The sequence below is a fragment of the Hemicordylus capensis genome, chromosome 10, assembly GCF_027244095.1.
Source record: "Hemicordylus capensis ecotype Gifberg chromosome 10, rHemCap1.1.pri, whole genome shotgun sequence".
NCBI lineage: Eukaryota > Metazoa > Chordata > Lepidosauria > Squamata > Cordylidae > Hemicordylus > Hemicordylus capensis.
In genome coordinates this window covers 15,475,544-15,487,941 of record NC_069666.1, presented here as the reverse complement: position 1 = coordinate 15,487,941, position 12,398 = coordinate 15,475,544, and the positions used below count along the sequence as shown (strand labels likewise).

General features: G+C 45.8%; 1 protein-coding gene across 5 annotated transcripts in view; it reads left to right on the top strand.

Moving 5' to 3' along the window:
- The window catches only part of AP3B2 (adaptor related protein complex 3 subunit beta 2), a 73,939-nt gene that overhangs the window by 28,661 nt on the left and 32,880 nt on the right, over positions 1-12,398 (top strand). For all 5 annotated transcript variants that reach the window (XM_053272764.1, XM_053272762.1, XM_053272763.1 and 2 more), the window contains exons 3-10: positions 1,126-1,200; positions 3,728-3,823; positions 5,818-5,978; positions 6,657-6,723; positions 7,807-7,989; positions 9,075-9,251; positions 10,995-11,092; positions 12,145-12,199. In XM_053272764.1, coding sequence (XP_053128739.1) covers positions 1,126-1,200; positions 3,728-3,823; positions 5,818-5,978; positions 6,657-6,723; positions 7,807-7,989; positions 9,075-9,251; positions 10,995-11,092; positions 12,145-12,199 — 912 coding nt within the window. The remainder of the gene's footprint in view (positions 1-1,125; positions 1,201-3,727; positions 3,824-5,817; positions 5,979-6,656; positions 6,724-7,806; positions 7,990-9,074; positions 9,252-10,994; positions 11,093-12,144; positions 12,200-12,398) is intronic.

The window sequence follows — 12,398 nt, the reverse complement described above, 5'->3', positions numbered from 1 at the left end:
GTTGTGCGACAGAAAGTAATACTTTCTGATTACCTACAGATATCAAATTTTGCATACACAACAACCCAGCCACTGAAATTAGCTCAGTGAACTCCTGTTTACATCAGAATATGCTGGGGGAAAGGTTTAATTTTTTTATTTTTTAGAAGAAATTCTGAATATATCCCTCAGATTGATGCAAAAATGACAATGCCCAAGAGAAACAGAAGATCTTTCTCAGCTTCCAATTTACTATTGTTCAAATTTAGCATATATGGTAATTATTCAATAAAATAAATGTTTGAATAACATCCTACATGTATCAAACTGTTCTTTTACTTCCCTACTGCAAGCACATTAATAAACATTCTCTTACATATATACAGATTGTATCTATTATAGTTTAATTTTAGTGGGACAGCTTATGAGTGACTTTGTGTGGATGTGAGCCAATGACTGTAGTAGCCTCTCTGCCTGACGGTAATAAATGTGTGTTTTTATGTGTAGATGTATGCACACACACTCTCTCTCATATATTACAGTTATGAGCCAGTCTACTCCTTCCCTGGCGTACATCCAGATTAAGTTACTCATAAGCGATCTTATTGACATTAATGGGACAAGTTGACTTGTCCTATTAATTTCCGTGAGAGTACTCATGAGAAGAGAAGAAGACGACCAGCAGCAAGGTGGATGGACTCGATTACGACAGCAATGAATGCACCCCTGAGAGACCTTAAAGGCCAAGTTGAAGACAGATCATCCTGGGGAGAACCTATCTATGTGGTCGCTAAGAGTCAACACCGACTTGATGGCACTTAATCAATCAATCAATCAATCAATCAGTCAATCACTCATGAGTAACTTAATCTGGATTTTAGCCAGGGACTGGAGTAGCCCATCCCATAACTATAACATATAAGAGTGTGTGTGTGTGTGTGTGTGTGTGTGTGTATTGTCTCTCTCACAAAATATCTGTGGGGTACCTGAACTGAACGTTTATGACAGAAGGGTTTATACTTGTTAAAAAAAAGGTTGGGGAGCCCTCCGGGCGAGAGGAAAGCGTGACGGAGTAATTTAACATGGGAAGGGGGGAACTGCAGACTTCTTGACAAGCTACCCCACTGCTTCTTCTCCTGCCCCTAGATGATTGCCCGAGGCAAGAACGCATCGGATCTCTTCCCAGCTGTGGTCAAAAATGTGGCTTGCAAGAATATAGAGGTAAGCCCCGCCGACTGCAGTCTGGAGCAAGGCTGAAGGGCCAACCAGATGTGACTCACACCTTGACATTGACTCTGGCACGGCTGCTTTTTTCTTCCTTTCTGTAAATAGCACGTGTAGGGAGGCTGTTGGGGCTGGGACCATGATGGGGGAAGCTTTATCACTGCCCCCCGTCATGGTCCCAATCCAGACTGCCACTCCCCCTTGCATCCAGTTTGTCCTGGGGGGCGGGAAACTTTCATCAGCTCCAGTGGGAGCTACTCCTGCCTCCCTCCCCCTCCCTAGGGCTGTGGCAGGAGTAGAGTAGATCCAGATGAAGGATATTTCTTACTAAGTTTTCTCCAGTTAAATATTGACCATTGTATTCGTTTTTAAGGGTTCCTGTGCAAGCAAGGTAATTTGATGTTCTGTATTTACTGTATCTAAATAGGTTCAAGCATGTGCGTCTGCAGGACCTTTTCCTGGGGGTGGGCTGGGGTGAAGCCCCCGCTGGTGGCAACAAAGATTGTGCCATCGGGTCGGTGTCGACTCCTAGTGATCACATTCCATGTGATTTTCTTGGTAGAATACAGGAGGGTTTTACCATTGCCATCTCCTGCACACTATGAGATGATGCCTTTCAGCACCCCCCTATATTGCTGCTGCCCAATATAGGTGACTGCAAATGTATTTACTAGGCACGGTCTGGGAAGCACATTGGTGGGGATTTGAACTAACAGCCTCTTGTGCTCTAGACAAGCTACTTCCCCGGTGCACCACTACAGCTGATGGTAGCAACAAAAGCTGATACTTTTTTGCTGCTGTTTTTTGCTAGCGGATAGGTTTTAGTTGTTTTCATGGATTGCTTTTTCCACATTCTCTGATGTGGTGGTTTCAATTTAGTTTTGTCCCACTTTGAAAACTCTTGCTGAAAAGCAATAGCAGCATTTTAAAATAAAAACATATAATTACATAAGTACTATTGTTAATATGGTAAAGGTGTGATATATAGCCAGCTGGCAGTATCACCTGGATAGGGAATGGGATTTCAAGTAGCAATCTTTTTGGGCACTATAATCTGTGATTATTATGGGGACAGGGCATAGAGCATTCTGGGACAACTTCCTTGCCTTGGGATGCTTCTTGCTTGGAGGATTTATCGGCTATTTGGTGAGCCTTGTCTTCACTCCCCAAATCAGGAAACCACACAGTGCTCATACATGGGGAGGGTCCATAGCTCGGTGACAAAGCACATGTGTTGCATGCAGAAGGTCCCAGGTTCAATCCCTGGCACCCCCAGGTAGGGCTGGGAGACAGCGATCTGAAACCGTGGAGAGCTGCTGCCAGTCAGAGTAGACAGTATTGACTTGGGTAGGCCAAGGATCTCACTCGGTATAAGGCAGCTTCAAATGCCCTGCCTGGATTCCCTGTCTCTCTCTACCAGGGCTGCTTAACTTCAGCCTTCCTGCAGATGTTGGCCTACAACTCCCATAACCCCTGGTTATTGGCCACTGTGGCTGGGGATTATGGGAGTTGTAGTCCAAAAACAGCTGGCGGGGGGGCTACGTTGAGCAGACCTGGTCTATTCAGAATGAATAAAATTTAGAGAATTGTAGGCTCTTGGTGCTATTGTTTCTGTTTTCTGTAGTAAACTAGAAGTGTGGCAAACTAGTGAAGTTTCTTTGTCAACTGATCACAGGACTCCTAAATTCTCTGGCCATTTAGGAAGATCCCTTACCGGCTTGTGCAATTTAGAAAAAGAATGTGCCAAGAGCGTTTGTTTAGATGCACACACACACACACACACACACACACACACACACACACACACACACACACTGCATTAAAGGGACATGCCAGGAGTGTTTCAGGATGTCCGTGGAGGACATAAGAACAGCCCGGCTGGATCAGGCCCAAGGCCCATCTAGTCCAGCATCCTATTTCACATAGCAGCCCACCAGATGCCTCTGGGAAGCTCACAGGCAAGAGGTGAGGGCATGCATTGTTCTGTAAACCACCCAGAGAACTTACATTTTGGGCGGTATATAAATGCATGCATGCATGCATACATACATACATACATAAATGCCTTCTCTCCTCCTGTTGTTCCCTGGCAAATGGTATTCAGAGGCATTGTGCCTCTGAGGCTGGAAGTGATGACTCCAGTAAGGCATCACCTGAACTGGCCCGCTCACAGTTCCTTGGTCTGCTGTCATTTTAAATTTGGTTTAACTGAGGCTTGTTTTTACACTGCTTTTCATTGCTTCTTTTATTGTATCTCCTGTGGCTTTTGTGAGCCACCCTGAGTAGCAGCACATTGGAGGGGTGGGATATATGTATTTTTAATAAATAAATAAAATGAATACACCAGAGTCATAGAGGGGGCAAGAATGTAGGTTCTTCAACGTGGTCTCTGTGCTTTACACGAATGGGCTTTGCGCCCATTCGTGTAAGAGCGCAGATGACCACTAGAAGAACCCAAGTTAGAGGTAAGCAACCTGTCGTTCTTGAGGGGGAACATGATTAACCAATGTTGTATCTCTGGCAGGTGAAGAAGCTTGTGTATGTCTACTTGGTCCGATATGCAGAAGAACAGCAAGATCTGGCCTTGCTCTCCATCTCAACCTTCCAGCGAGGACTCAAGGTCAGAAATCAGGATGCTCTTAGGGAGGGCTGAGATGGAAGTGATGGCCACTAGCTTGGATGGCTTTAAAAGGGGCTTGGACAAATTCATGGGATAGGTCTATTAATGGCTTCTAATCTTGATGGCTATAGGCCACCTCCAGCCTCAGAGGCAGGATGCCTCTCAATACCAGTTGCAGGGGAACAACAGCAGGAAAGAGGGCATGCCCTCAGCTTTTGCCCATGGCCTTCCTAGAGGCATCCGGTGGGCCTCTATGGGAGTTAAAATACAGGACTAGATAGGCCTTGGGCCTGATTCAGCAGGAGTTCGTCAACCTGGGCACCAGCTGAAGGACCACAGCCAACTCCTAATCTAAAAGTTGCTCTGAGCTTTTTGTAGTATAAGTGAAATAAAATCAAATTTAAGACCACAGCATTTTACTAATAAAGATCCAAGCTTAATGCCTCTCAATACCAGTTGCAGGAGAGCAACAGCATGAGAGAGGACATGCCCTCACCTATTGCATGTGGGCTTCTCAGAGGCATCTGGTGGGCCACTGTGCGAAACAGGATGCTGGACTGGATGGGCCTTGGGCCTGATGCAGCAGGGCTGTTCTTATGTTCTTCAGCGTTTTGAATTTTTACACAGAAATCTGTGTCTCCAAAAGGTCTTCATGAAAAACTAGATTTCTCTGCATATTTCCAATTACTCATAGAAATCATATTTGAAGTTTATTTTAGTTTAGATAACAGGGAGTTTCTCCGACAAAAGATGAGGTCTTTAAATATTCCTGGCTTGCTAGAGTGGGTGTTAGCCCCCATCTGTTGTAAATTGGGTTTCTCTGCAGAGATCAGCTCACTTTCTTTTGTTGCTTCAAGAGATGAAGATCTAGGGTTTTTCATTTAAAAAACAAAAACAAAAACACCCCTAAAAACTCCACGGAATTATTTTTGACTCAGTGCTTGATGGAAATGGCAGATTCCTACTAGCAAAGGTCATAGTCAATGGTTTACCTTTTGTAACATTTATGGGCCAAATTCAGACAATCCTGACTCTTATATAGATATCTTTCCCCACATCTGTGACTGAGTATGACTGTGATAATATTATCCTTGGAGGATATTTCAGTGAAGTGTTGAACCACTTTCTGGACAGAAATATTAATAGATTAGCTGGATCCAAATCTAGGTTAATTATTGCAGAAACAATGTCAGATCTTGGGCTTTATGATATTGAAGATTGCTCAACCTGACTGGCCATGAATATGCACCCATATCACCAGTCCATCAGATGTCCTCTAGACTAGATTACTTCCTGATATCGGCTCTGTTAACTAAAGTTACTTTAAACTCCAAAATAGGTCCAATTTTGATCTCGGATCATGCCCAGGTGACTCTTGATATTGCCCTGCCAATCTCAGGCCCTTATTAGTGACTTTTTGGCTAATAATGCTGCTGGGGAAGTCTCTTCACTAGTGCTGTGGGATTCACTAAAGCGTATATGTGGGGAGTAGTAATTTCTTATGCAGCTCACAAAATCAAACCCGTACGGAGGTGATAACTGATTATGGGCAATCTCCATCTCCTGATAAGTACACTAAGCTACTTAATCTTCACTATGAAGTTCATCTCTTGCATTCTAAACAGGTAGATTTAATTCTTACTTGGGTCAAATCAAAGTATTGGGAAAGTGGAGAAAGAGCCGGTAAGCTTCTGGCACTTAAATTAAAATTAATGAAGAATAGATATAATATTGCCTCTCTTTGGGATGAGCCAGGCAGATTGTGATCTGAACCGCCCCGCCCCCCACAAATTAATGAATTATTTTGAGGCTTTTATTCTAAATTTTACAAGGGGGATAAAATTGATAAATCCATGGAGTTTAACCAAAAACGTCTGGGGACTCTAGGTTGGCAACCCCTGGTGTAAAGAATTGGGGATAGGGAGTTTGTATTAAACACCTTCCTGTTGGAAAAGTTTGTCTTGTGCTTACTATAAATGTCGTCTTTCCCACAGGATCCCAATCAGCTTATCCGGGCCAGTGCCCTCCGGGTTCTCTCCAGCATCCGTGTGCCCATTATTGTGCCCATCATGATGCTGGCCATCAAGGAAGCTGCTTCAGACATGTCCCCGTATGTGCGCAAAACAGCAGCTCATGCTATCCCCAAGCTGTATAGGTAAGTGAGAACAAGAACCTGCACTTTCCACCCTTCAGCTCCTCCTTACTCCTAAGGCAGTGGCTCCCAACTTGGGTTCCTCCAGATGTTGCTGAACTACAACTCCCAGCATTCCCAGACATAATAAATTTTAGCAGGAGATGCTGGGAGTTGTAGTTCAGCAACATCTAGAGCAGGGCTTCTCAACGTTGGGTCCCCAGATGTTATTGGACTTCAGCTCCCATAATCCCCAGCCCCAGGGACCTTTGGGTGGGGATTGTGGGAGTTGAAGTCCAGTAACATCTGGGGACCCAACGTTGAGAAGCCCTGATCTAGAGGAACTCCAGTTGGGAACCACTGATGTAAGGGAAGGACTATCGCTCAGTGGAAGAGCATCTGCTTTGTAGAAAGAAGGTCCCCGGTTCAGACCATCCTTCCCCTGTAAGGCCAATGTTGTATATGCTCTCTTGCAAAACCTGATGTCATTTCTGCAGATCCAAACCAAGGCGCAACATCAGGGATGCATGCTGAAATTCAGTGGTGCATTATCCCCTTTTTGGAGGCTCTGTTTATATTATATTATTTTATATTTATATTTATTTTATTTTACATTTATATCCAGCTCTTCCTCCAAGGAGCCCAGAGCATGTACATGGTTATATTTATCCTTACAATAACCTCTCTCTCCCTTCTTTACAGCCTTGACTCAGACCAGAAGGACCAGTTAATAGAAGTCATTGAGAAGTTGCTGGCAGATAAGACGACGGTGAGTGAGACTGATACTTTTGCAGTGTCTCTAGAGTCTGGGGTGGGATGGAGGAGGCGGCTTGCCTATATTTTGAAAAATAAGGAGAGAGAGGCTGTTGTCCTACTGAACACAACCCTGCCCCACAAGATACTTATCTGGCTGAATTTCCCTAAAAGAGTGACAAGATTAGGCCTGCAAAGGATTGGTAAGAATGGTGAGGTCGGAGCTGGGCAAAGGGATGTTGCTATTTGAATAATGTTCTGCTTGCTGTTGATTGATGTTGGCTTGGAATCTTGGGGCCCTTCCAGAAAGCAACAGACCATTGGATGTTTGAAGCTTTCATGCAAACCCCAAGTGTGATCTTCCTCCCTGTAGAAGGAGAAGCTTCTTCCTAGGCTGGTTCTTCCTAGTGTGCTCTTATTCTCTGGACACATGCCAAGCAGGGACCTTGTGTGACTTCCACAGCGCCACCTGCTGGCTGACTCTTGCATTCTGAGAAGAATCCACTCTTTCCCCAGTTATTAGGTTCTTCTCAGAATGACCAACACTCCAAGAGCAGAGTGGAGGCCTGGCCTACCTGCTTCATGAGGCAGGTGGACCAGGCCTCCACTCCAGACTTTGTGCATTGGCCTGCCTCGGAGGACTGGTCTACCTACCGACCCCAATCAGTAGACCAGCTCTCACTGGAAAAACAGCCCTCCAAAATGGTGCTCGGAATATTTGGAATGTTTCAAGGGTTTCGTCGAAACAGCCAACTTGGCTGCTGTTCTGATGAAATGTTTTTGAGCATTTTACATTTCGTTTCAAACTCGAAACGAAACGCTAAATCCCCCCTCCCCTTACAGAGGGTAAGATCATGCTAGGAAGTAGTGTGGAAACTTGCAGCAGTGTGTGTACAAAGAGTAAGATTACACTTGTGCAAAAGCTTTGAATTTCCCACATTTCATCTTCTGGAAAGACTCTGGTTCCTTAGCAGGTCAGGATCCTACTCACCATCTCCTAGATGAGGGTTCTGAAAACATGGTTGCTTCTGGGGCTGTGTGAGTCTTCCACAACTGCTACTGGTACCTCCATTCCCCCCCCTGTTGTTGTCTTGCCCAGTTGGTGGCTGGCAGCGTGGTGATGGCCTTTGAAGAAGTCTGCCCTGAGCGCATTGACCTCATCCACAAGAACTACCGCAAGCTGTGCAATCTGCTGATTGATGTGGAGGAGTGGGGTCAGGTGGTGATCATCAACATGTTGACCCGCTATGCTCGCACCCAGTTCCTCAGCCCTAACCAAAATGTGAGTGAAGGCACAAACGGGGGTGGAGACTTTTGGCGTTTTGAGCCCGGAGGACTAGAGAAGCTGCAGGTCTGTCCCTCTGCCCCCTGAGCAACACATTGCTTGTGCCATTGCTGCTCATCATAAGCCCTATTCAGACATTAGGGGGTACAAATGTCTGTATATTCATACTTTGGTCTGTATGAATAACTGTACCTGTGTTCATTTAAGAAGTGAACCTGGATACCAGTGTTTCCTGTTACAGGGCTTCCCAGATGTTATTGACTACAGCTCCCATCATCCTTTTCTACAATGGCCTTTGGCTGCGGATTATGGGAGTTGTAGTCAGCAATATCTGGAAAGTCCTGTTACAGGGAAACAGTGCTGGATACAGGCCCCTCAAATGCATAGTATAGAAAGGAAATGTACTGCTATATCTGCGTTCAGTATAGCGTGTGAATAGCTGTACCTGTATACACTGTACCTGCGTTGTATGGGTGTTGAACATAACATGTGAATAGGGCTATATTCCGAGAGTGGTGTGGGTTATAAAGAAGTACCCTCATCTGTGAACCTGCCCGTGTCCTAAAACCGTCTTCAGGAGCCCTGTTCGACACCCTATCATGGTTAGAGATATAGCGGGCACGTGTGAGAGACGGGTCCTTTTTGGTGGTGGCACCCAATCCTGGAATACCCTTCCAGAGGAGGATGTTGGGCCCCTTCCTTGCCACATTTAGGCAGGCATGATGGCCCACTTATTCAAGCAGGCTTTTAATGTTTAGTGGCTGGCTGTGTCTGGAGTACTTGCTACTGTGGTTTTCTATTAAAAATGGTACTGTGTATTCTCCCCGCCCTCCCACCCGTTGGGCTTCTGTTTTAATTACTGATGTTTGTGGTGTGTTTTTTGTATTGGCAAACCACTTCAAGTGTTAATGTGGTAGAAAAAGCAGGTTAGGAATTGAATGAATGAATGAATGAATGAATGGTGTAAACTAAAAGTTGTGTGCATTGCATGCATGGATGGAATGGAAGAGGAAAGAGAGGCCCTTCTGAGATGGCCTTGAGCGATCCATCTTGTGTGCCTCTCGCCCTCTTGCACCTGATAGGAGTCCCTTCTGGAAGAGAATGCCGAGAAAGCTTTCTATGGGTCTGAAGAGGAAGACTCCAAGGACGACAAAGCCGAGCCTGCATCCCTGGTGAAACGCAAGCCCTACGTTATGGACCCCGACCACCGCTTGCTCCTACGCAACACCAAGCCCCTGCTGCAGAGCCGCAATGCTGCGGTGAGCCCCTCCCTGTGCTTCCTCTAGACGGGAATCTATGGGGAGAGTATTACAGCTCCCGCTAGTGCATGGCTGTTGATCTGCGTGCAGTTTAGATGGTGGAGGGGAGGGGAGGAACCCATCTAATCCAAGAGAGAATTCCTCCATATTCCTGTGAACGGAAAGTAGGCAGAGTTTCTTTCTCTGTCATTTCTATCCCATGGGCATGGGTTTTATGAGGAGGAGCCATAGCTCAGTGATAGAGTACCTGCTTAGCAGTTAGCCCCTGCTAACTGAGCAACAAGGCACCTTTTTTAAAGTGGTGGCTCTCTTACATTTAGCAGGGGGAGAGCAACTGGCCCCATCTGTCCCCAGCAAAGCAGCCCTCCAGTGGCGGCGGCTTCTGTTGTCTACCTTGTGTTTCTTTTTAGACTGCGTGAGACCTTTGGGGACGGGAATCCATCTTATTACTTTATTAATTTTTCTGTGTCAACCACTTTGGGAACTTTTGTCAAAAAGCTGTATATAAATGTTTTGTTTGTTGTATGCAGATGGTCCCGCTTTCAGTCCCTGGTATCTCCAGGTTGGTCTGGGAAAGATCCTTGTCTTTATTTTTAGACTGGGAGCCTTTCGAGACAGGAAGCCGTCTTATTTATTTATTTTTCTATGTAAAATCAGGTATAAGGCAGCAACATATGGAAAGCGTATAGAAGCTTTCTGTCCAAGACAAAGACTGGGTAAATTTGGCTGGCAGGCACTGTGCATTTAGGATGTGCTCCCCATCCATCCATGTGCACCCCTCCCACCAATGCCATACACCCAGACATACACCCATAAAGACATAGGAAGCTGCCATATACTGAGTCAGACCCTTGGTCCATCTAGCTCAGTATTGTCTTCACAGACTGGCAGCAGCTTCTCTAAGGCTGCAGGCAGGAGTCTCTCTCAGCTCTATCCTGGAGATGCTGCCAGAAAGGGAAACTGGAACCTTCTGCTCTTCCCAGAGCTGCTCCATCCCTTAAGGAGAATATCTTTCAGTGCTCACACTTCTAGTCTCCCATACATATGCAACCAGGGTGGACCCTGCTTAGCTAAGGAGACAAGTCACGCTTGTTACCACTAGACCATCTCTACTCTTCTGCAAAGCGGAGAGGGTGCAGAGCTGCCTTTTTTCTTCTTCTTTTTGCTATGGACACACACGCAAGCTCCTGTTACTGACACGCATACCTGGCCCCAGATCAGAACCTGGTTGTCATTCCTCCCCCATGCGACGTCTGCTTTGCTTTGTGCTCCCCCTCAAAAGTGCCCCGCATGCCTGTTCACTCAAGCGTTTGAGCAATATTTTATCATTTTAAAACTTTTTCTTTTGCTTTCTGTCTCTCTTGGAAAAACTGCTTCAGGCAGTGGGGAGGTGGCTTTGTGACTGACACATGGGCCAGGCAATCAGAGCTGTGTGCTGCCCGGCTCCAAGAAAGGGTGAAGTTGCTTCCTGAATGACACAAAGGCTTGGCCAATCAGGATGCTGCAAATTCAGCTTCTGCCCCAAACGGGTTCCAGCTAAGCCCAAGCTGTGCAAGAAAGCGAATACATCTGAGGAAAGCAGTGAATATACTTCTGCAGCGGGCTCTTAGCTGGCATTATGTACATGTCAGCTTTAGGGCGATGGATGCAGCAAAAAGAATAGCATGTTCTTTTCCCTATACAACCTGAGCTGGTTTTCTTGTTGCTGGCAATGATCCTTCTCTTTCTCCTTTTTATTTGCAGGTGGTGATGTCTGTTGCTCAGCTGTATTTCCACCTTGCTCCCAAAGCCGAGGTTGGGGTCATTGCTAAGGCACTGGTGCGTCTCCTTAGGAGTCACAGGTCTGCAAACCTCCCCTGTCCCAGCACCCTAATGCCTTTGCTCTTTTCCTGGTATTACCTGCACCTCTTGGGGAAGCATCCCAAGGACAGGGCAAATCTGTGTATTTCATTTTGCAATCAAGAAGCCGGCTACGCTCTCGACTAGAGCGCTGTTCCCACGTTGTGTTCAACACTCGTAAGGTCTGTGTATGGTGTACACAGGTACAGATCTGTATGCAGGTACACATGTTATGTAGAATGCAGGTACCTTGGAATGCATTTGAGGAGACCTGTACCCAGGTTCACTTCTAAAATGAACACAGGTACAGTCACTCAGACAAAAACATGTACGAGTGCACAGACATCTGAACACAGGTACAGCATAATGGCCTAATAGGGCTTAGATCTGCTATATTTGTTGTGTCTACATTTATATGAATGAATAACTTCGACAGTCTTTGACCAGCCAAAATATAGCTAACAAGCAGATAACCATTGACAACAATATTAGCCAGATTAACAAACTTAGCACAATATGTATATTCAGGGGTGAAGAAATGTTAGCTCAGTTTACTAGCCAGACAAAATATTTTATACGTCAAGCAATGTTGGTACATTGCTTATCAGGACTTTTTTCACTCGCCAGGCATCATTTTTCACTTGTCACAGACTAGTAGACTAGTGGATTTCTGCAGCCCTGTGTATATTATTATTATTATTACACTTATATCCCACTCTTCCTCCAAGGAGCCCAGAGCAGTGTGCTACATACTTGAGTTTCTCTTTCACAACAACCCTGTGAAGTAGGTTAGGCTGAGAGAGAAGTGACTGGCCCAGAGTCACCCAGCTAGTTTCAGACTTGCTGGTGTTGTCATCTTTCAGTGTTCAACTCCATCTGCACTGACTGGCAGTGGCTCTCCAAGGTTTCAGGCAGAGATCTCTCCCAGCCCTATCTTGGAGATGCTGCCGGGGATTGAACCTGGGACCTTCTGGATGCCAAGCAGATGCTCTGCCGCTTGAGCTATGGCGGCCCTGCCCTACTGACATTCCCTTGTGTCTCTTTGTTCTGGCAGTGAGGTGCAGTATGTGGTGCTTCAGAACGTGGCTACCATGTCTATTAAGCGGAGGGTGAGTGTCCGCTGCTCTTTCCTTTTTCTGCCCAGACGAATTTACATGGCCTGGGTTAGGTGGGTTTTCGGCGATGGGTTTTGGTAGCTCTGCCGTACTGCAATTGCTGAGCCACTGTTGGAGTTTTGACCCTGCCCAGCCTACATTTCCTTTATACTGTGATGGAGTATCCCAAATGCAATGCTCCAGATGTGCAAGA